Source organism: Callorhinus ursinus, unplaced genomic scaffold (assembly GCF_003265705.2).
Source record: "Callorhinus ursinus isolate GAN/ISIS: 27379988/994484 unplaced genomic scaffold, GSC_fseal_2.0 scaffold99, whole genome shotgun sequence".
Lineage (NCBI taxonomy): Eukaryota > Metazoa > Chordata > Mammalia > Carnivora > Otariidae > Callorhinus > Callorhinus ursinus.
Window position 1 is genome coordinate 227,416 of NW_027397161.1, and position 22,456 is coordinate 249,871.

Below are 22,456 nucleotides of genomic sequence, written 5' to 3' on the forward strand. Positions count from 1 at the left end.
TTTGGCTATTATGATAAATGCTGCTATGAACATTTGTGTACCGACCTTCCCTGAGTTAGGATGGGGTTACATCCCGATAAAAACCCATCGTAAATTGAAAATATGAGATGTTGAAAATGCATTTCACACACCTAACCTAGCAGACATCACAGTGTAGCCCAGCCCACTTTAAGTGTGCTCAGAGCGCTCACACTAGCCCACAGTTGGGCAAAGTCCCATAACACGAAACCTATTTGACAGTAAAGTATCGAATATCTCCTGGAATGCACGGCACGCTGTCCTGAGAGTGACGGCCGGGCCAGCTGTGTGGGTGCAGACGGCTGTCGGTGTATCGGCCGTGGCCCCCCGTGATCGCGTGGCAGCTGGGAACTGCGGCCCCCGCCCGGCATCACCGGGGGAGGATCAGACCACGAAACCGCGTATCGCTAGCCCGGGAAGAGAGCCACATTCAGAACTTGGAGCACGGTTTCTGCTGAGTGTGTATCGCTTTCGCACCATCGTGAGGTCGAAAAATCCTGAGTCGGGGACCATCTGCACAAGGTTTTGTGTGGACATATGTGTGCATTTCTCTTACCTGAGAGAAATCTGTACCAAGGATTGGAAGTGCGGACTCATCCGGTGATTCTGCCGTCAAAGTGTTTACAACCTTTTACGGTCCCGCCAGCAATGTTTGAGGGTTCCGGTTTCGCCACACCTTGGCAACACTTAAGATTGTCTGTTTAGTCTCTTTATTTTATTTACTTTCTTTATTTTTGTGTATTTTCTTAGAACCATCCTGGTGGGCGTGAAATAGTATCTCATTATGCTTTTGATTTCCCTGATGACAAGTGATGTTGGGCATTTTTTGTGCGCTTCATGTCTTCTGTGCAGAAAGGTCCCTTCAAGTCCATTGTCCATTTCCTAAATTGAGTTGTCTTATATTAAGTCCTTTATATAGTCTAGTTTTAAATCCCTTATCACCCTCATCATGATTTGCAAGTATTTTCTCCCATTGTGTGGGTTGTCTTTCGCTTTCTTGATGGTGGCCTTTGAAGCTCCAGAGTTTTTAATTTTATTTTTTTTTAAAGATTTATTTATTTATTTGAGAGAGAGAGAATGAGAAATAGAGAGCATGAGAGGGAAGAGGGTCAGAGGGAGAAGCAGACTCCCTGCTGAGCAGGGAGCCCGATGTGGGACTCGATCCCGGGACTCCAGGATCATGACCTGAGCCGAAGGCAGTCGCTTAACCAACTGAGCCACCCAGGCGCCCGAGTTTTTAATTTTAATGAAGTCTTAATGCATTTATCTTTCTTTTGTTGCCTGAGCTTTTGCAGTCTTATCTAAGAAACCATGGTCACACGGTTTTAATCCAAGGTCACAGATTTACACCTGTATGTGTTCTTCTAAGAGTCTCATAGTTTTAGTTCTTATATTTAGGTCTTTAATCCATTTTTACCTAATTTTTTTATGGTATGATTAAGGATTTTATTTTATTTTTAAATTTTCAGGGGCCAGACAAGCTCCTCTCTTTCCAGTTACACATCATTTTGGGTTAATTTTTGTAGATGGTGTGAGTTAGGGGTCCCACTTGATTCCTTTGCATGTAGGTATCCAGTTGTCCCAGCACCATTTGTTAAGAAGACTGACCTGGTTCCCTTGTCAAGAATCAGTTGACCATGAATGTAAGGGTTTATTTCTGAACTCTCAGTTTTGTTTCATTGACCTCTGTCTAGCCATATGCCAGTGTGGCATTGTTTTGATTACGTGTGTAGTCAGTATTGTGTGTGTATTTGTTAATGACAAATGGTAATAGAGCCCCCGGCCTAACAGTGCAGAGGGGTGGTGGAAGGGAACCGGTAGGTCCTCAGTATAAAAATCATACTCCTTTATTTGTATATCTGAGATGCACGGATGGAGGCCCATTATTATTCATTTGTTCTGATTCCAAATGTTGCTACTTTAATAATAGAGACTCTTAAGTGTTGCTTAAGTTTAGAGATGGGCTCTAACTTAACCTCATCATTGTGTACATATGTTTCTTTAGGCTCTCCTTGTTATTTCAGAGACAAATTTCAGACATTGGCCTGGTGTTAAATTCCTTTAACATAACTGTCAAACAGATCATGTTCTACTTTAATTCATTTAAAGACATAACCTGTCTCTGCACCTGAAGCCGCATGCTGGCTTTGGTGTCCGTTCTCCATGAGATACCGTCTCTCTCTGGCAGTGGTCCCCGTGACTCAGCTTCAGCTCCTCCCGGACAAGAATACGTTTCATAACCCATTTCATGAAAATCTTTGAAATGATGCACTAGTTCTTTCTAAGGTGAGCCCAAGAATCTCCTAAATTAATAGTAATAAAATTAAATTTTAAAATAATAATGGTGAGCCTTTATTTTGCTAGACTAAACTGAGATACCCCATTAAATCTTTTAAGTATTTATTTTTTATTTATTTAAGTAATCTCTGCCCCCAGCTTGGGGCTTGAACTCATGACCCCGAGGTGAAGAGTGGCACACTCCACTGACTGAGCCAGCCGGGTCCCCCTGAATTCAGTGCTTCTCACACAGTGCGGTTAGAGACAACAGAGGAGGTGATTTTATTTGCATGAGTTAAATCTTACTAAATTTGGTATTGTATTTTCTTTTTGAATGTATAAATTATCCAATCTTGATTAATACAGAGGCAAGATGATTAGACGGTCCTGGTTCACTGAAGTTTTCTGGCCAGTAGTTACATAAGTTTGGTGAGGATAAACTCATTTTTCCCCTCTGCTTATGGCCGTGCTCCCAGCTGCAGATGTTGTGAGGAAGCGGTTTCATTGTGGAGTCAGAGCAGATAATAGATCACTCTTACTCCTCTGCTTCAGAATACGTATCTCTGTACCAGATTCCACGGAGAATTGTCTCCCAAAATAAAGTTTATGTAAATTGTATCTCAGTAAAGCTCTTTAAAGTAGTAAAGGTTAGACAGAACCAGTAGCAAAACTCTAGTCATAGGAGGGTGGTAGATAATTTAGTTCCACGTATTGAAGATTTTACTTACATAATTTTCTGCATTTTCTGGAAATTCCTAAGGAAATACTAGTTTCTGAAACATCTGATTATTATGTGATTACAAATGGTTAAACTTTGTACCAACATGTTAAAAATTGCCCAGATCTTAGCATGGACGGTATAGCCCTAATAGTGTGGTATCTGCACATTAAATCCTTAGGGGAAGAAAATTGTGTATTGATTGATTATGATATTTATTGGGTCATAATGTATTTAAATTTTCTTTAATGCATATGTTAGTGATTGTTTACTGTGATAAAGTGCAAAGAGGTCTTCAAGAGCAATCCTACATAAAAGAATTACCTCATGTCACTGGTCACTTCTCAATTAGAAGTTCCATTAGCAGATGATTCCTGCTGCTGGTGTGGGTCTTGATTGCATTTTATCGCCTGTAAATCAGGCTTGAGACAGGGAATAAATAAACAGCTCAAGGATGTGGTAATGTCATCTTGAACTTTTTTTTTTACAGATAGAAGCACCTAGGTCCATTTAAGCCAATTAAGTTCAGAAATTTATTGAAGGAAATCTTTTATCATATTTGAATTCTATTTGAAAATGGCTTTTCCCCCCCTTGCTTCAGATTATTGATTTAATTGGAACAAGATGCCTATAAATAGATTATTTGATAATATCTTGGTCATGTATTTCCAATTTTTAATTAGCAGACCCTGAAACTTTCACGTGGCTTATAATTTTTTGTTTTAGTAGAATACAGTGTACACTTAATGTAGCAGAGTGTAATAGTTAACAGTTTATCCTGAGATTTTTTTTTTGAAAATTTTATTTATTTATTAGAGAGAAACAGCATGAGAGGGGAGAGGGTCAGAGGGAGAAGCAGCCTCCCCGCTGAGCTGGGAGCCCGATGTGGGACTTGATCCCGGGACTCTGGGATCATGACCTGAGCCGAAGGCAGTCACTTAACCAACTGAGCCACCCAGGCGCCCCTATCCTGAGATTTTTGAGACTTGGGAAAATTTGTTCTTTTATATCATTAGAGTCCTTTTGTAAAATGCTCACTGAATTTGCTGAGCCTTTGAAAGTGTGGATTGAAGTGAGTACTAGTGATTTAAGTTACCTTGGTCTGTAAATGGCAAAGCTTCTCTTTTATAATATCTTGTTTTGAACTCTCAAACTCATTAAGGGTCAGTGTAATTGAGCTTCTTCATCTGATTGTCATTGGACTAAGTGCTCTTGTCTCTAAAGTTAATATATCTTTTCCCCTAGATTTTTTAAACATAATATTCAGCAAATACTTGATCATTCTGTGCTTAGCGCAAGCCTTCCAATCAATGTTAAGACTTTTTTACTTTGATGTCAGCAAATTTCACAAGCAAGCTTTCTCTGAATCTCCCAATTATCCACAGTGGACGGTTCATTATGAGTTTGCTCTTGTTGACCTTCAACTTTTTTTGGAAGCAGAAAAATCAAAGACCATAATAACTTACAAGTGGCTACTTTATTGGACTCCTGCCCCTTCTGAAGATCGAACCGGCCTCTTCACAGCTCCCTGATACTCACGGTTTACAGCCTTTCCCTTTAACAACCAAGTGCTCACCCCTCTGCAGATGACTCCTCCCATCAGTCAGGGCCATAGTTTTCTAAGTTCATTTTATTTTTTCAAAATTATATGTGAAATAAGGGCGCCTGGGTGGCTCAGTTGGTTAAGCGACTGCCTTCGGCTCAGGTCATGATCCTGGAGTCCCTGGATCGAGTCCCGCATCGGGCTCCCTGCTGAGCGGGGAGTCTGCTTCTCCCTCTGACCCTCCCCCCATCTCATGTGCTTTCTCTCTCATTCTCTCTGTCTCTCAAATAAATAAATAAAATCTTTAAAAAAAAAAAATTATATGTGAAATAAAAGTAAGTTAGATTGTATGGTAAAAATAGCAAGTATGTTCCAGAATTCAGTTGATTCCACTCCTAAAAGTATCATTGTAGTTTTAGCCCCTCTGAGATATTTACCAAAATTCTTTCTGCTCCTGAATAAAGTAGAGCTTGCTTACTATTGAGATATCCCTTGTCATAAATTTTAAGCACTCCCAAACACTAGTTAAACGCAGATCAGTATCATTATATTGAGGCCATTTTCCTGGGAAGTAGTGCTGGAGAGAAGACCCGAGGGGGATGTTGGGATTTGAGGGAGAGAGAGAGACAGCGGGGCTCTACAGATTTTGTTCTGAGAACCAGAGGATAGAGGTATCGACGACCACAGTGGGGGGACTTGGGAAGGGATGATGAGATGTTTGTTTTTCCTTAGGTCCTGAGACGTCTGCTAAGTATGCAGTTGAATCTTTGGGCCTTGAGTTGAGGGGCGAGGTCTGAGCTGAGCGAGCCATCACCGTTCAGGTGGTACTTGAGGTGGTGAGACTGGGGGGTGTCACCCAGGGAGTGAGTGTAGCTAGAGAAAAGAAAGCACTGAAGAACTGAGTCCTGGGCCAGGTGGAGAGTTCAGAGACTGCAGGAGATTGTAGCCACTGAAGGTCAGGGGAAGCCGCTGGAGATGCAGGGAGCAAACTAGGCAAGTGTGGTATTTCCGAGGCCAAATCAAGACAGTGTTTCAAGGGAGAGAGAATGATGAATAGTGCCAGATGCTATTCATATGTCAGGACAATAGGGGCTGAGAAGTGAGCATTCACAGTGTGTTCAAGAAGCTTGCCTGGAGGGTGGAGGCCAGAGCCTCAGCACATGGAAGCAGTGTCTTCCAGAAATACCTTATTATGTACCAAATCCTGTTCCTCTGTAGCTGCACCCCAGCAGAAATACGTACGTATATTTGCCAAAATACGTGTATAAGAATGGCTCCAGTGACGCTACATTATATAACCCCAAACTGAACTGCCCAGATGCCCTTCAGAAGTACGGCCGGTAATAAACTGTGGGATATTTACGTGAAGTCCGGAATGACCAAACCAGAACTGTTCACAACAATGTGGAAGAACAGCACAGACCTAATGTGAGTAAAAGAAGGAGTACATTCTGTAGGACTCCGTTTATATAAGCTCAGAAACAGGCAAAACCAGTTTCTGTTGTTGGGCATCAGATTCTTTCTCCTTGGGGTGGGGGGCGGCGGGCTGCTAAGTTTTTCTTCCCGGGACTGAGTGCTTTGACGGAGTGGGTCCGCACTCAGGACCGGGGCAGTCTGCCGCAGCCGACTTCTGCATGGTTACAGGAGGAAAGGGTTGGCGGGTGGGACAGCTCTTGAGTCTTTGTGTAAAGAAAATCTCAGCAGTAGCTGAAAAGTGTGGGCTTGATGGAGCTGAGTTGTTGTTTTCAAGAAGAGAGCAGGCACGCGTGTTTGCTGCCGATGTGGCTGTGCAGACAGGGACTGCTGAAGGAGCATCCTAGAGAAGGTGGCTGGCAGGCTCTGGCGCTCAGTCCAGGACGCGCATGGTCAGTTTGTGTGGGAAGCCGAGGCCGAGTGTGGGGCAGGGTTGTGGGAGGTGGGAGCCCACGAGCTCTGAGCGCGTCCACTGTCCTGAGGCAGTAGGCAGCCTTTGGCCGGGTGAAGGTGGGGAGCAACGGTGAGATGAGGAGGAGGCAGGGGTCTCAGAGTGGCTCCCAGAACAGCGATAAGGGGTGCTGCATGGGGCTTGTCAGTCAAGCCTTTTCATGGACTCTGCCCCCGGCCTGCTGGGCCCAGAGCTGTGGGGTGGGTCCCTGCTGAGTGTGAGGATTGCCAGGCCAGGGAAGCCCAGCAGGACTGCCAGCTGCCCTCAGGCTCCCTTGAGGCTGGCAGCATCATTGCAGGGGGGCGTGGGGGGGAATCCAGGCACAGACACCGGTGTGGCGGCAGGTTGAACCCGGGCGAGTATAAGACAGGGCGAGCTGGGTACAGGGGAATCGAGGGCACAAGAGCTGAGTACAGCCATGAACGTTTAAATCTGGGCTGTGGAGAGGAGGCTCTTCATGAGGATCCGAGGGCAGGGCAGCAAGAAAGGTATGACATTATTGGCCGTGGGGCCGCATGGACCGGGTGGGAAGGACTCAGAGTGTGGGGAGATTGAAATCAGATCCGGGAGGGACACTCAGTTACCTGCAGCAGTGCTTCCAGGACAGGCCTGAAGACTGGGTGCCTGCGTGGGGCAGAGCGACAGAAAGGCACACGAGAGTGGACGGGCGATGGCCACGGGGTCAGGGTCAAGGGCAGGGAGCTGGCAGCCACGGGAGGAACTGCCGTGGGTACTCTGGCCCAGCAGCAGGAGAGTCGATGCCAGGGACGGGGGGTGGCAGGCATGGTGTGAAGTGGCAGTCAGAAACAGGGAGGGGTCCCTACCTCACTTTTCCCACTGGTGCAAGAGTGCGACCGAGCAAACCACCACCAAAGGGGAAGGGTGCTGAGGAGTACAGAGAGCACAGCACTCGGGGCGCCTGGGTGGCCAGTCCCTGAAGCATCCAGCTCTTGATTTTGGCTCAAGTTATGAACTCAGGGTCGTGGGATCAGCCTGTGTCGGGCTCCCACTTAGCAGAGTCGACTTTTCTCCCTCTGCCCCTCCGCATGCTCTCTCTCCCTCTCTCTCTCTCTCTCTCTCAAATAAAAAACCTTTAAAAAAAAAAAAAAGCACAGCCCATCCTGCAAACAGTGCTAAACGTTGCACTATTGTCAGGAATAGTACGGTTTCTTAGAAATGAAACCAAGAACACAAAAAGAAGAAAATAGGTTGGATTTCATCAAAAACTTTTTTGCTTCAAAGAACACCATCAAGAAACTGAAAGGACAACCCACTAAAAGGAGAAAGTATTTGTAAATCATATCAGATAAGAGACTTGTACTAGGATATAGAAAGGACTCTAATAAAAAGACAAACTAATTTTAAAATGGGCAAAGGATCTGAATAGATATTTCTCCAAAGAAGATAAATGAGCAATAAGCACATGAAAAGATGCTCACCATCATTAGTCATCAGGAAAATGCACATCAAAACCACAATGCAAGACCACTTCACACTCAGGAGGACGGAAAGAGTCACAAAGACCATCCCAGTGCTGGCAAGGATGTGGAGAAACTGGGCTGCCCCCGCGTGGGGATAAAGAGTGAATGTGACACAGTGGGGCCCCTCGGGAAAACGGACTGGACAATCCACGGTTACACAGTTACCTTTTGACTCAACCAACCTATGTTCGGCAAGAAGTGTTCACTGTAGCATTCTCTACAACAGCCTAGAGGGAGAAATGAGTCAAATGTCTGTCATCTGACGAAGAACAGAATTGGTCTTTCCATACTACAGGAGTTGATTTGGCCACGGAAAGGAATGAAGTCCCGACAGCCACTATGACCGCCGAACAAAACAGGCCCCGTGAAGAAATCGAATCACAGAAGGTCACCGTTATAGGATTCCATCTCTGAAATGTCCAGAGACGGAAATCTGTGAAGTGAGAAAGTAGATTAATGATCGTCCCAGGCTGGGAGGGTGGGAGAAATGAGGACCACGAAGGGGTAAAGGGTTTCTTTTGGGGGGGGGGGGGATGAAAATGTTCAAAAATGAATAATTGTGCTGATGGTTGCATAACTCAGTCACAATAAGAGCCACTGAATTGTTCGCTTTAAATGGGGTGAATTGTCGGGTATGTGAATCATCTCAATAAAGCCATTACCAAAAAACAGTATGATGCGGTGATTTTGCAAGAGCCATGGGTCCTGTGTCTCCTCACCTTGTGGAGAAGGTTCTCAGCACCTGGCGATGACTAAGTTATTTACCCTGGAGGGACGTCCGTAACCTCAAATTTCAAGGGCGGTAGTGTGACAGATTTCCGTGTATATTTTATTATCCTGTGCGGCAAAAGAATCTTCAAACCTGAAAAACGTTTCCTTTTAGTTAGTGAAATGGTTCTGCCATGTGGGGTACCTTAACCGGGCCTTGGCATTCTTCTAAATTCCTGATAAATCTTTGAGAAGCAGGGATGTAACAACTGTCCTGAAACTCCCAGCTAGCTACTTCTTGCGGTGTGTCACTTTGGCGAGCCCTTTTGGTTCTTGATCTTCCAGAAGTGCGTCTGTGGGCAGGGCGGGCGGAGCGAGGGAGCCGTGTCTCGCGTGGAGCGGGAGCCTGGAAGCGCGCGGTAAACGCGCACACAGCAGGGGAGCCTCAGCGCTCAGCTCGTCAGACTCACCACGCCGCAGCTTCATTTCTGCATGCGCAACAGGGAAAACAGGATTGAGAAGTGAACTTTCGTCTCCCACCCGGGCTCCCCCACGGGTTTTCTGAAGAACTGTTTTTTGTTGTTCTGTTTTTTTAAAAGATTTTATTTTATTTATTTGACAGAACACGAGAGAGGGAACACAAGCAAGGGGAGCGGGAGAGGGAGAAGCAGGCTTCCCGCAGAGCAGGGAGCCCGATGCGGGGCTCGATCCCAGGACCCTGGGACCATGACCTGAGCCAAAGGCAGACGCTTAAGGACTGAGCCACCCAGGCGCCCCGAACCACTATTTGAAGAAGCACTGTAGGGTGCCCAAGAGTGTGAGGGAGTGTGGAGCTCGAGGGGCTGCCTCACCGTGGTGGGTGGTGACCGCGCACGGGAGATACATGGGAACTCGGGGCATTGCTTCCTAACACCTTGACATTCAGTGTCGCTGCCGCCGTGTTGACCAAAGCAGCAAGCACTGTGGAAAGATCTCTGGGGGAGGACTGTGAAGACCCAGGGGTTTGAAATGAATCGTGACACATGTAGTTTTGCATAACCTGAAGTGTCTCAAAAGAGAAGAAATGGGTTTTTGTGAAGAAATTCACGGTTGTAGAATTCCAGTGTAGAAAGTAGTCCCTAGCACATAGTTGGCACTTAATAAATGTCTCTTGAATGATTGGATGCCGTATGTTGTACATAGACCTGGGTGTTAAGGATGAGGGGTGTTTTCTGCCCTGTGGGAGCTTATGGTCCTGAAAATCCACTGTAATCCCAGTCAGAGACTGTGTTTTCCACTCGTGGGTATGCGTATTGAAGCACAACTATTAAATAGCATATTACTATCAGCCCACGTCCTTATGTTACATTTCTTTCTTATTTTTTTAAACTGCAAGGTTAGCATGATCTGAAATAATTAAAATTATTATCTTTTTGCTCAATTAGGGTGGCTTTAACACAAGACAACTCTGATATAGTTTTTAGATTAAGTTATAAATGTTCGCTTTAGAACTACCTGAAGATTGATAGAGATGCATTTGAAAAGCATTATTTTTTTATTGATTCTTAATGTAGTAAATTACTGAAGTTATTTGGCAGCAAACAGAAACGGCCTCTCATGTGGTTCACATTTATTCTCCCGATAGTGCCACGATTTGCATTAATTGCATTGCGACTGCACTCACTTATATTAAAAGGCTTCTACTATAATTAATCCTTTTTATTTCAAATCATTTTGGCACAATTTCTAGCTATAAACACTCATAAAAGACAGACAGTTGAAAAATACATTACAGGTTTTTTCCATATACCTATTGCAATTTTTTTCGTGACAAGTCGTTATTGATGTGCTTCTGGAACAAGTGTGCAACCGGCTGAGAATTAAGGCCAATGTGAAAAATGCTAAGTGAATTATTTTGCATAAAAAATAGGCAGTTTTAAAATTGTATAATTAACCTGTGTTTAGAAAATACCTTGATTTATGCTTACATTTGTATCTCAGTTGCATACATTATGGAAATTTAATTTATAATCCATTTAGCTGATGCAATCATAGTTTTTAGTGCTATCATTTATTAGTGCTTGTATATTAAATGCTCTAAAGGTTTAAACCTGCCTTATGTAAAAAATTATACCTAGGCATTTACATTTTATGAGTCACAGTGGGACTTCTGTTTAAAATTCAGGTAGCTCTGATCTATTTAACGAATTTCACTGGTTTATTGTTACTAATGCAGAAGTGGCAAACAATGACCTTATATATTGAACATCCCATGATTTACACTTCCAGTTTACTTTAAAGTCCACTGTACAAATGAGGCTTTTCTTCAACACCTGGAATCAATCATGGCGTCTGGCGCAGAATGTTCTCCTTGGCTTTGAAGCCATCATTCATTTAGAAGTAATGGGATTTTTAAGTGCTCCAGGTTAATAGTCTTAGCCATTCTTAACTTTAAGCAAACTGTGGTTTTTCAAAACAACTCTTTGCGTTATCAGTAGATGAGTTAAGTGCTAGTTGCCATCTTATTGCTCATTCTCTCATTCAGAAGTCTTTTTTTTGCCACGTTTTCAGAATTAAGTGGGTAATCGTTAGTCTTCAAATCAGAAATAAAAGCACGGGGACATAACACTTCAGTTTCCCTGGCAGAGAACATCTGGAGTCTTAGCTGGAAGGGGGATATTATGAAATACGTAGTTAACAGATGGCGAACCTGAAGTCCTTAGACATGTTAACCTTGAGAAGAAGTGTTAATTCATACTGTCTGTCAGCAGCGTCCTGAGACAAGAAGCCAGTGCGCACTGGATGCTACTTTCAGGACAATGTTTGGTAGCTATTTTCTGGTTCCTTCCAGTCCTGTGAGTGGGAAAGACTTTGAAGTGTGGGTCTCACTCAAGGTGAACCTGAGTATTCTCCAGTGGCATAGGAGGGACAGGGGAAACACTCATTCGAGGGTACATTTTTGGTGTGTTTAAGGACCAGTGGTTTACAGACTAGCGCCACCGCTGATTGTTGCCTGTGTGGAAGTGGCACACATCCGGTGTGACCCAGCTGACTAAACGCTGTGGCAGTGCCAGGAGCCGTGGGCAGGGCATGTTCACCCAACCTGAAGGGTGGCGCAGGGGCTGGAGGCTCGGAGGGCCGGAGCCCCTGCTCCCTGGAAGCTGTTAGTCTGCTGTGTTCGCTCGCACAGGTGGGTCTCACCAGAGCCTCGTGTCTCACGTCTCGCGTGTGTGGACGTGGTTGGGTGAATGGCCTCCTGGAAGAGGGGCTTCTGAAGTCGAGGTCTCACGGCCGAACAACGACCCCTGGGATTACAGTTTGTTTTATGGCGGTGTTCCAGGAGCAGCGTGGTGGCACTTGGATCTTTCAAGGGTGACTTAAAGAAAAGCTCTGAATACATCCATAGCACGGCTCATTGAGTACTTTCTGAAGCGGGGCTCCCCCGCCATCCCCCCAAAAGAGAAGGGTTTGTGAGAATGTGTGCCTGAGGCTCTGCCTCCAGCTCCCCACCCACCGAGTGGGGGTGGCGACTCCACTCTCCCTGCATTGTTATGTCTCTGCAGACCACGGTTACTTTAGCAAAAAATGGCCTTGGGCATGGAAATCCAGGTTCCCCCTAGACTTCTGTAGAAGAGTGACTCTTGCCTTCCACTTAGGAGATCTTCCAGACAGGCCAAGTGGAAGCGAGACGGCTGATGTGTGCTCAGCGCAGTGCCTGGCTCAGAGCTATAGCATCAATACATAGGAGCTTAGGCTCATTGGAACGGTTTGACAAGACTTGTCGGGGCTTCCAAGTCCATCATCTGTTAGAAGAAAATAACGTTTCTGAAAATTTTACAGCCCACTTCTGCTTCCTTGTTGCACTTTACAGCCTCAGGCCCATAGGAGTATTTATCGTGCAGGATGAACCCTGACATCATGCTAGAAAACCTGCATCACTCGGCCCCTCCTTTCTCTGGATGGAGAATCTGGAGATTAATACAGTAATATTCACCAGCGCTTAATTTATCCAGTACCACCGGTCATCAGGGAAATGCAAATTAAAACCATAGTGAGATACCCCACTGCACCAACCAGAATAACTAAACTTAAAAAAGACTGACAACGCTAATAATCAGTGAGGTTCTGGACCAGCTAGAACCTTCCTGTGTTGCTGGTCATGGCGGAAAATGGTTGTGTTTTGGAAAACAGCGTGTCGTTGCCTGATACAGCTAAGTGCACCTCATGCCCAGTGCTTCCCCTGTCAGCGGATCTTATGTCTATACTGGGAGAGGTGAGCACGGATCCACAGAAAGGCTCACACTGACGGTCCAGCAGCTTTGTTTATCCTAGCCTCACATGGGAAACAACTCCACGTCCATCATCAGGCCCAGGGCTGGAGGTACTACCCAGCCTCACGGAAAAGAACAGACAGTAACATCAATGAATCTCACAAACATCATGCTGTGAGGAGGCACACGCTGTCTGGTGCCATTGGTAGAGTCCTGGGGGTGGCAGCTCACCCGTGGTGACAGCCACAGAAGGGGCTTAACGTGAGGGAGGCTGTGGCTGAAGGACATGAGGGAGCTCTCGTGGGGAATTTGGGGAGGGGAGATGTTCTGCGTCTTCACCCGAGTGGCCACTGCACGGGGGGTACAGTCAAATACAGTCATGCATCAAGCTGCACTTACAGTCTGTACGTTTGTCTTGCTCTATGTAAGTTATCCTTTAACGTACACGAGTGAAGAGACAGGCGCATGGCCCTTGGACACAAAGTAGACAGTAACTCAGAGTGGAGAGGTCCTCCTGCGGGCGTCAGGGCATCCGGGTTTGGCACCAGCGCTGCCCCGTGCTAGCTCACCGTGTCCACACGAGTGCCTGTGAGTCCCAAGGCCCAGTCTCTTCAGTCTAGAACAGGGCCTGGCCACCTGCAGCCTGTGGGCCGGGTCCGGCCTGCCCCCTGTTGTGTGGCCAGTGTGCTAAGAGGGCTTTTTCTGTCTGATGGCTGAAACAGCCTAAAGAATAGTATTTCTTGACATTGAGAATTGCATGCCATCCAGCCCTGGTACACACAGCTGCCCTCACTCGGCCCCGCACTGTGTTCCTTTTCTGCTGCAAATGCCAAGCGGAGGAGTGGCCACCAAGCCAGTCCAGCCCACCGTTGTGGGTTGAATTGTGGACCCCCCCCAAAAGATGAGGTTCCCTCCTAATCCCCTGTACTTGTGAACCGACCTTATTTGGAAGTGAATCTTTGTATATGAGTCACAGCAGGTTAGAGTGGCCCCCCAAATCCAATGACTGGTCTCTGTAAGAGAAAGGACAGGGAGACACACACACAGAGGGAAGACAGCCCCCCGAAGAGGCAGAGTTTCGAGTGACTCAGCCAAAAGCCAGGGGCCACCGGGTTATGGCCGGCAACATCAGAGAAGAGAAGGAGGCCTTTCAGGAGAGTGTGTCCTGCTGCCACCTGGAGTTAGACTTCTGGCCTGCAGAACCCTGAGGCGCCAGGTCTCGGTTGTTCTGAGCCCCCGACGTGTGCTGCTTTGTTACAGCAGCTCTCGGGGGCTCACACACCTGCAGACCCCTTTACCGAAAACACATGCCCACCTCTGTTGCAGCACAAAAGATGGGGCTCTTGAACATCCCCATCGGTATGCACATTCTATGAGGCAGCCCTAAAACGTGCTGATAGTCTGCTCCAGAATTTGCGACACACTGAACGCATGCATTGAATGGTTAACCTGGCCTAGCACAGGGTAAGTGCTCACCAAATATTAGCTTCCACCATCATCATTATTATGAAGAGGAAGTATCTGCTGTCAGGATTCTGTTAAATCTCAAGTTGGACTTTTTTATTCGTAGGCAGTATGAAAAAAGAATTCCTCTGAAATGCTAATCATTGCTCCTTGGTCTCATTTGAAGGCTCTCTATGAAAATATGCTGGTAGAATTGCCCTTTGCTGGCTTCTTCCTGTCCAAATTGCTTGGAACCAGTGCAGACGTGGACATCCATCATCTTGCCTCGTTAGATCCCGAAGTGTATAAGAATCTGCTTTTTCTCAAAAGCTACGAAGGCGACGTGGAGGAACTTGGGCTGAACTTCACTGTGGTGAACAACGACCTGGGAGAGGCACAGGTGAGGAGGCCCTTGGCCGGTGTGGTACTGATGCCAGCTTCTCTTCCCACATGACGGGGAGGGTTTCCTTCTGTGTGGAAATGCTTCAGTGCCTTTCCAGTGCGCTGAGGGTTAGACTTGGGGAGTGGGGGTGTCTGGAGACGCACATGCCCTGGCCCCAGTCCTTTGTGACAGATGTGCTCTGGGGTTCTCTTCCTGGGGCGGCTGCTTGTCTGGCTCTCCGTCCCAGGGAGTGGCGGTTAGCACCTTCCCGACTGGAGCCCTGAGGGTCCCTGTGCCCCCTCTCTTCCCTGCCCAGTCTCGGTGGACCTCGGGTGCTTGGACACCGATTGTTGGCCTCCATTATCAGTCTGGTTGGTCTTGCTGCCTTTATCCTTTTACAAAAAATAAATAAACCCTACATGTTAGAGATTGAAACTGATTTTTTAAATGACAGCATTATTGGGCTATAATTTGCATATGGTAAAATGCACACTTGAGAGGATGGCACAGGTCAGCACATTCCCAGAATGGGCAGCCCTCACCCACATCTCCATCCGGGATGGTTTTGTCTCCCCAAAGAAACTGTGTGCACATTAGCGGGTCCCTCCCACCCAGCGTAGGTGAGCACGATCTACGTGCTGTCTGCGCGTCCGTCTGCCCTGGACGCAGTCCCTAACTGGAATCTTACAGCCCAGGGCCTTCTGCGGCCGGCTTCATTCCCTTGTTTTAGGAGCCAGTACTCCATCCCTTTACCTGGCTGAGCAGTGCCCCACTATATGGAGATGCCACAGTTTCTTTCTCAGCTGATGGACATTTGGGTTATTTCCACTTTTCAGCTGTTATGAAGAATATGCTATGAACGTTCTTGTACAACATACTGAACTGTGGAAGAATTGATAACATCTGGGATTTACTCCAGTATGATGAGAGCAGGGGCAGTGGGTGGAGGTAGAGATGAGCTAGATTGGCCATGAGGTGGAACTTGCTAAAATAGGCGGTCGGGGCGGGGGGTGGCATTCGGCGTACTTTTTTGTCTACATTAGCATACATTCCGAGATGTAAGACCTTTGTGTTGGCTTCCTCCCTGGACTGCAGAACTGTTGCATGGCCCCCATACCAGCGATGTTTTCAGAAACTAAGAAGCACACACAGACTTATACACCCTAGTTCTAAACTCTCTGGGTATTTTTAAATGTCTGTCTTTGTGGTGTTTGAATTTTAGTCTATTTCTTGGCCCTTAAAAAGCTGCCTGTTGGGGCGCCTGGGTGGCTCAGTCATTAAGCGTCTGCCTTCGGCTCAGGTCATGATCCCAGAGTCCTGGGATCGAGCCCCACATCGGGCTCCCTGCTCCGCGGGAAGCCTGCTTCTCCCTCTCCCACTCCCCCTGCTTGTGTTCCCTCTCTGGCTGTGTCTCTCTCTATCAGATAAATAAAATCTTAAAAAAAAAAAATACGTATTTAATGGGGTGCCTAGGTGGCTCAGTCAGTTAAGTGTCCGACTCTTGGTTTTGGCTCAGGTCATGATCTTGGGGTTGTGAGATCGAGCCCCACGTAGGGGCTCTGCACTCAGCGGGCAGTCTGCTTGGGATTGTCCTCTCTTCTCCCTCTGCCCCCCCAACCCCCACTGTGCGTGTGCACGTACTCTCGCTCTCTCAGATAAATAAGTAAAATCTTAAAAAAAAAATACAGAAAAAATTAGCTATTGAAGAAATAGGTGTGGATTAAACCCTAAGTGGGAATATAGGAAATGATACACCTTGGGTCTCCTGCTTCCCTGTCTTGGACACCTCCAGGCGTTGTTGAGAACTGACCTCAATGCCGCGAGAAAAGGTAAGAGTGAGGAGGACGGAACCATCCTGTTTGCTTGCAGCTTATTTAGTTGCTTTTGTTTGCACCTCTTCCATTTTATAGAGCTGAAGTTTCAGCATGCAGAAGTCAGATTTTTGTGAAAGAGGAGGTTTGTCCCTGGCGTGAGGACACTGAACACACAGTGATGCCGCTCGCCCTGCTGTCTCCCTCCACCTGGTGGCATGATTTAAAAAATGAAATAAAAGCGCCAGGGCAGTCAGTTTTATAATGACCTGTCCACGGCCTTTGCTAATGGGAGTATTTCCCATTTTTCCTCCTAAAATAGATGGTGATAGTGAAATGTCGCATATGTAAGAGTTCCATTAAAGCACCACTGGTAATATTGGAATCTATTAAAAGCAAAAGTGTGAAGTTACAATGTTCCAATTATTCATAGAAATTCCCACTGAATAAAGAGATTATGGATGACAATGCAGAGGAATAATTACACTAAAGAGTCCAACAGGAAAAATTGAGAAAGTCACTAGTAAAGCAGCCAATTTGTGGGGGAGGTCTTACGGATTTCTACAGAGAGAGATCGAAAAACGTCCTCTATACAGGTTTAAGTTTATAAAATACTATGATTTAAAGATTTCTAATATGCAAATACTTCATTATGTTGGTAGGTTACGTTAATCAGTTTCCCCTTTTAAAATACTAGTGTTCCTCCCCAACTTGTTTTCTTTGGTAAAATCAATATGGCTGTTAGCCTGCCTAAAAACAAAGGTGAAATTTTAGACCATGAATTTGTACATATATCTTTGCTGAGGAAAGTGCTCAGGGTTTAAGATGGTCCCGTGAGTGATCATCGTTACGTACGAAGCATGAACGTGAGTCACGAGTCCTTGTGAAAGTCCGGGCTTGCTGCTGTGCTGTGTGACCCGGGGCAGGTCACAGTAGCACTTCCCTACCTTTGGGGGGCATGGACGTGGCTCCAGGGATGAAGTGAGTTCGCACGGGTAGTGAGCACCTGAGGCCCCGAGCCTTCTGCAGGTGGACTCAGGACTGTCAGGGAGGAGAGCTCTTCATATAAGAACTGCTCTAGTTCCGGGTGCCTGGGTGGCTCAGTCGGTTAAGCGACCGCCTTCGGCTCAGGTCATGATCCTGGAGTCCCGGGATCGAGTCCCACATCGGGCTCCCTGCTCAGCGGGGAGTCTGCTTCTCCCTCTGACCCTCTTCCCTCTCGTGCTCTCTCTCTCTCTCATTCTCTCTCTCTCAAATAAATAAAATCTTAAAAAAAAAAAAAACTGCTCTAGTTCCATACTTAGAGATGTCAATATGCCCCCAAAACTTAGGGATGTCAGTATGCCCCAATAGGGACAGATTTGATGTGATTTTAGACACAGATAGTTGTTTTGGTGTAGCCTAGAGAGGAGTTTAGATGACCGAGGCGCAGTCCCTGTGCAGTCACTGGAAATGGCATCGCCATCTGATCGGGCAGGGTAACTGGGGCTTTGGAAGTCCTTTACCTGATCGTTTCCCGGGTCCTTTGTCTTCGAATCACTCAGTACATGCTCATTTATTACCTGTTGTTAATCCACTTAAGGTGAGGAGTGGTAGTTTGTACATTAAAACAGAGCCGCGAGCGCGAGGCTTAGGTGACAGATGGCCCGTCAGCGGACAGCGAGCACGGGAGGCATTGCGGCCTCTCCCCAGAGCAGAGACAAGCAAGGAGATGTGGGTGCAGAGCTTTTCCTAGGCCTCTGGTTCCAGCATGGAGCACAAGAATTAGTGAGAAGGGAGGCGTCATCTAGAATGTGTACTGTGGAAAGAAGCAGATCTAATAAAGCTTTGTAACGTCTGTAGCGTGAGATGGCCATGTAACCACTGTGTGTACGATGATTCCCATATAGCTCTTCAGCAGATTGTAAAATGGCCTTTCTCTAAAGTGGTAAAAAAAAAAAAGCGGGCTGAAATGCCATTGTCCAGAGGGGGAGGTGTTGTCTTCATTATGACAGAACCACAAGGGGGACGTTTTGACGGTTTCCGTAGCCTGCAGTCACCCCCAGAGGTTTGCCACCCACTGGTCATTCTGGAATGGCTTGTTCACTTATTGTGGATTTGTTTTCTGGTTCTTTATCCTCAGCACAGACGGCCTCATCCAAATGCATCTGAGAAGAGTAAACAGATTTTAAAAAGTACATTCTTGTAAATGAGGCTGATATGTTTATAATTGCCTGTGCTGTTTTGTGAATCACCTTTGGTTTATATGAGTTTACAGAACCACAGTTCTAAGGTAGACAAAGCAGAAGTATCACCATCTTATTAATGACAAAAGCAGTCCACGGGGCAAGGTGAGTTGCGGGCGTCGGCGTTCCAGTGAGTGGGGAGAGCCAGTGTGTGGCCCCAGCTCCCGCCGAGGGCTTCCCGTAATGCTTCGGCGCTGCCGGCACCACTCGCCAGCTCTGTGCTAGACCAACAGGCTGTGCGAGCATGGTTACCTAAGGACAGAAGGTTGTCCTCTGAGATTCAGTCATCTGAATGACGGTCAGTCATCTCTAATGGACCGCTGTCCCTCTGAGTCCTATTTAAAGCACTTCAGGGGCACCCGCCCAGCTCAGTCCGTGGACCGTGTGATTCCGGATCTCGGGGACGCAGGTTCAAGCCCCACGGTGGGTGTAGAGATCGCTTAAACATAAAATCTTTAAAAATAATGAAAGAATAAAGTATTTCATAGTGGTAACAACATGATGGAGACCTTTATTCCTTAGGCTGTATTTTCTCCAGAATGAATCCCTTTGGACATGTGTTCATTTTTGGTTCATATCTTTGCTCCTTGTGATTCATAATTTATTTTAACTTTTAATTATTTATTTTAGAGAAAGTGTGCACCTGTGTGTGGGGGGGGTGGGCAGAGGAAGAGAGAATCTCAAGCAGGCTCCCCACTAAGCACGGAGTCCGATGCGGGGCTTGATCTCATGACCCTGAGATCATGACCTGATCCAAAATCAAGAGTCGGATGCCCAAACAACTGAGCCACCCAGGCGCCCTAGATTCCTAATTTTTTAAGACAAAGTTGTCACGATTACATTGCTGCATCACTCCTTAGTGCTTTGGAGAAAGCATTGGTGGCTAACAATCTTAAAGACAGAATAAGATGCCCGGCTTTGGAGAATGCCATCAGAGGTGCGTCCTGTGCCAGCAGAGACTGGTGTGCGTACCAGCTACGTGGCTTTTTACTTAGATTCTCATGTACAAATCAGTGCGTCAAGGTTCTTTGAAGTCAGTGTTTCTTGCTTTCGTTTTACTCTAGTCATACTTAGAATTTCCAGACCCTTATTTTAATATTTACAGGTGGTCGAACTAAAATTTGGTGGGAAAGACATCCCTGTCACCAGTGCCAACAGGATTGCATATATCCACCTTGTCGCTGACTACAGGCTGAACAGGCAGATCCGTCAGCACTGTCTGGCCTTCAGACAGGGCCTGGCCAACGTGGTGAACCTGGAATGGCTGCGAATGTTTGATCAGCAGGAGATCCAGGTACACTTCTCTCCGGTGCTTGGGGTCACAGCTGTCACGTGACACGAAAAAGCTGTCTTAAAATCTACCTCAAATTTATGAATCGAACTTCTTTTTCAGGTATTAATTTCTGGTGCACAAGTTCCCATAAGTCTAGAGGACCTAAAATCCTTTACAAACTATTCAGGTATGTTGTCACTACTACACTACTAGTTATTAATCCTGAAAATGTTATAGATGATATTTCCAAACTAATTTTTCATATACTTTCTGTTTGGTAATTCATCCACATGGTTTAGAGCCCAGCAAGTGGGATGAGGGACACAGTGAAACCCCCAACTGTCCCGTTCTGCCTCTGCCTCTCCGACCACAAGTAGACACTCTTCTTGGTTCTTTATATATTTACACACAAATACAAAGTTAATTCTTACTTTCCTTATCTTTACACACGATTCTGCGTCTTGTGGTTTTCTCTTCATGTCTTCTTAACTCTCTACTAATGCATTGGATTGCTTCCAGTCTTTTGCTTTTAAAATCGTACTAGCCAAAAAAAGAACCCCAAAAAACAAACAAAAAAAAAAACCCACTAACAATTAAAAAGAATAAACAAAAAAACTGGACCTCATTTTTATGAAATTAAACTTAAAAGTTTCTGCTCTTCAAGAAAATGAAAAACTAGGGGCGCCTGGATGGCTCAGTCGGTTAAGCGACTGCCTTCAGCTCAGGTCATGATCCTGGAGTCCCGGGATCGAGTCCCACATCGGGCTCCCTGCTCAGCGGGGAGTCTGCTTCTCCCTCTGACCCTTCCCCCCTCTCATGTGCTCTCTCTCTCTTTCTCATTCTCGCTCTCTCAAATAAATAAATAAATAAAATCTTTAAAAAAAAAAGAAAATGAAAAACCATAAAGAAGATATATAAATGGCCAATAAACACATAGAAAGGTGCTCAACAGCATTAGTCATCAGAGAAATAATAAGATTGTTCAGAGGTAGAATTGGTGTATCTTTTGGGCATTTGTAAGTTTTTTTTAAGTTAACCTCATATATACTTAGGAACAGTGAAAAGAGAAAACAAAATCATCCTTAAAACAATTACTGTAATTTTAGTGAATTTTCATAGTCTATTCTAGTAATTTATAGTATACATTCTGTTTAGCACAGAAATAAAAAATAAACTATTTCCAGCATACAGCCTCTCCTGCTGTCTTGTCTGCCCTTGAGGTGTATTCAGTAAACTTCTGTCTCCTTAAAAAATAAATATATATATTTTTTCAAGCTGTTACTCTTGCAATTAATTTTTGAGGTTAAATAGATATATATGATTCATTTAACCTTCCACTGTAATAAACAATTGTGTGTATATTTCTAGGTATAAAGTCTTTTTCATTTTTTAATGAGAGAAGCCCAGAAGTTGAATTGCTTGTTAAAGGGTGGGAAGACTTCAGGGGTGAGAGTAGGGTGAGTAGGACTCAGGGACGGTGTAGCGCGCAGTGTTAGTGTTTGGGAAATGGCATACATTCTTGAGCTTGCTTGAGGCTGATTCCACACTTTCAGTCTTTTTTCTCATCTGTAGGAAACTGTCCAAATCTTACATTTTATAAAAATCTGCAGTTGTGAGCCATCGATTCTTATTTTTATTGTGCACACGGACATTTTTAAACTATTTTTTTATTATTTTCTCCCAAAGATATGTATGTATGTATGTATGTATGTATTTGAGAGAGAGCATGAGAGCACGATTTGGGGAGGAGCAGACAGAGGGGGCCAAGCAGACTCTGCGCTGAGCGCGAAGCCCAACGTGAGGCTCAGCGCAGGGCTCAAAGGACCCCCATGATCATGACCCAGGCCGAAACCAAGAGTCGGGCGCTTAACTGACTGAGCCACCCAGGCGCCCCTAAAGTATTTTATATACCAGCACAGCTGGCTGGCTCAGTTGGAAGAACACGTGACTCCTGATCTCAGGGTCATGCATTCGAGCCCCACCTTGGGGATAGAGATTGCTTTTTAAAAAAACATAGGGGCCCCTGGGGGGCTCAGTCATTAAGCATCTGCCTTCGGCTCTGGTCATGGTCCCGGGGTCCTGGGATCGAGCCCCACATCGGGCTCCCTGCTCCGCGGGAAGCCTGCTTCTCCCTCTCCCACTTCCCCTGCTTGTGTTCCCTCTCTCACTGTGTCTCTGTCTGTCAAATAAATAAATAAAATCTTTAAAATATATATATATAAAACATTTTTTATATTTTGTATGTATAAAATATATCTTAGAAAATTTAAAATATATCCTTAAGTAAATGCGATGATGAAGCAGTGTGTGCATGTGATAGCACATCTTTGAAGATGGGCTTCCGTAAGATCTAAGCAAGAGTGTTAGGTGGTCATGGGATGATGAGGCACCTTTGCTTCTGTA

General features: G+C 45.7%; 1 protein-coding gene across 1 annotated transcript in view; it reads left to right on the plus strand.

Moving 5' to 3' along the window:
- Positions 1–22,456, plus strand: part of UBE3C (ubiquitin protein ligase E3C) — a 118,998-nt gene that overhangs the window by 80,757 nt on the left and 15,785 nt on the right. The window contains exons 19-21 of the mRNA XM_025859133.2: positions 14,550–14,762; positions 19,886–20,074; positions 20,174–20,240. Coding sequence (XP_025714918.1) covers positions 14,550–14,762; positions 19,886–20,074; positions 20,174–20,240 — 469 coding nt within the window. The remainder of the gene's footprint in view (positions 1–14,549; positions 14,763–19,885; positions 20,075–20,173; positions 20,241–22,456) is intronic.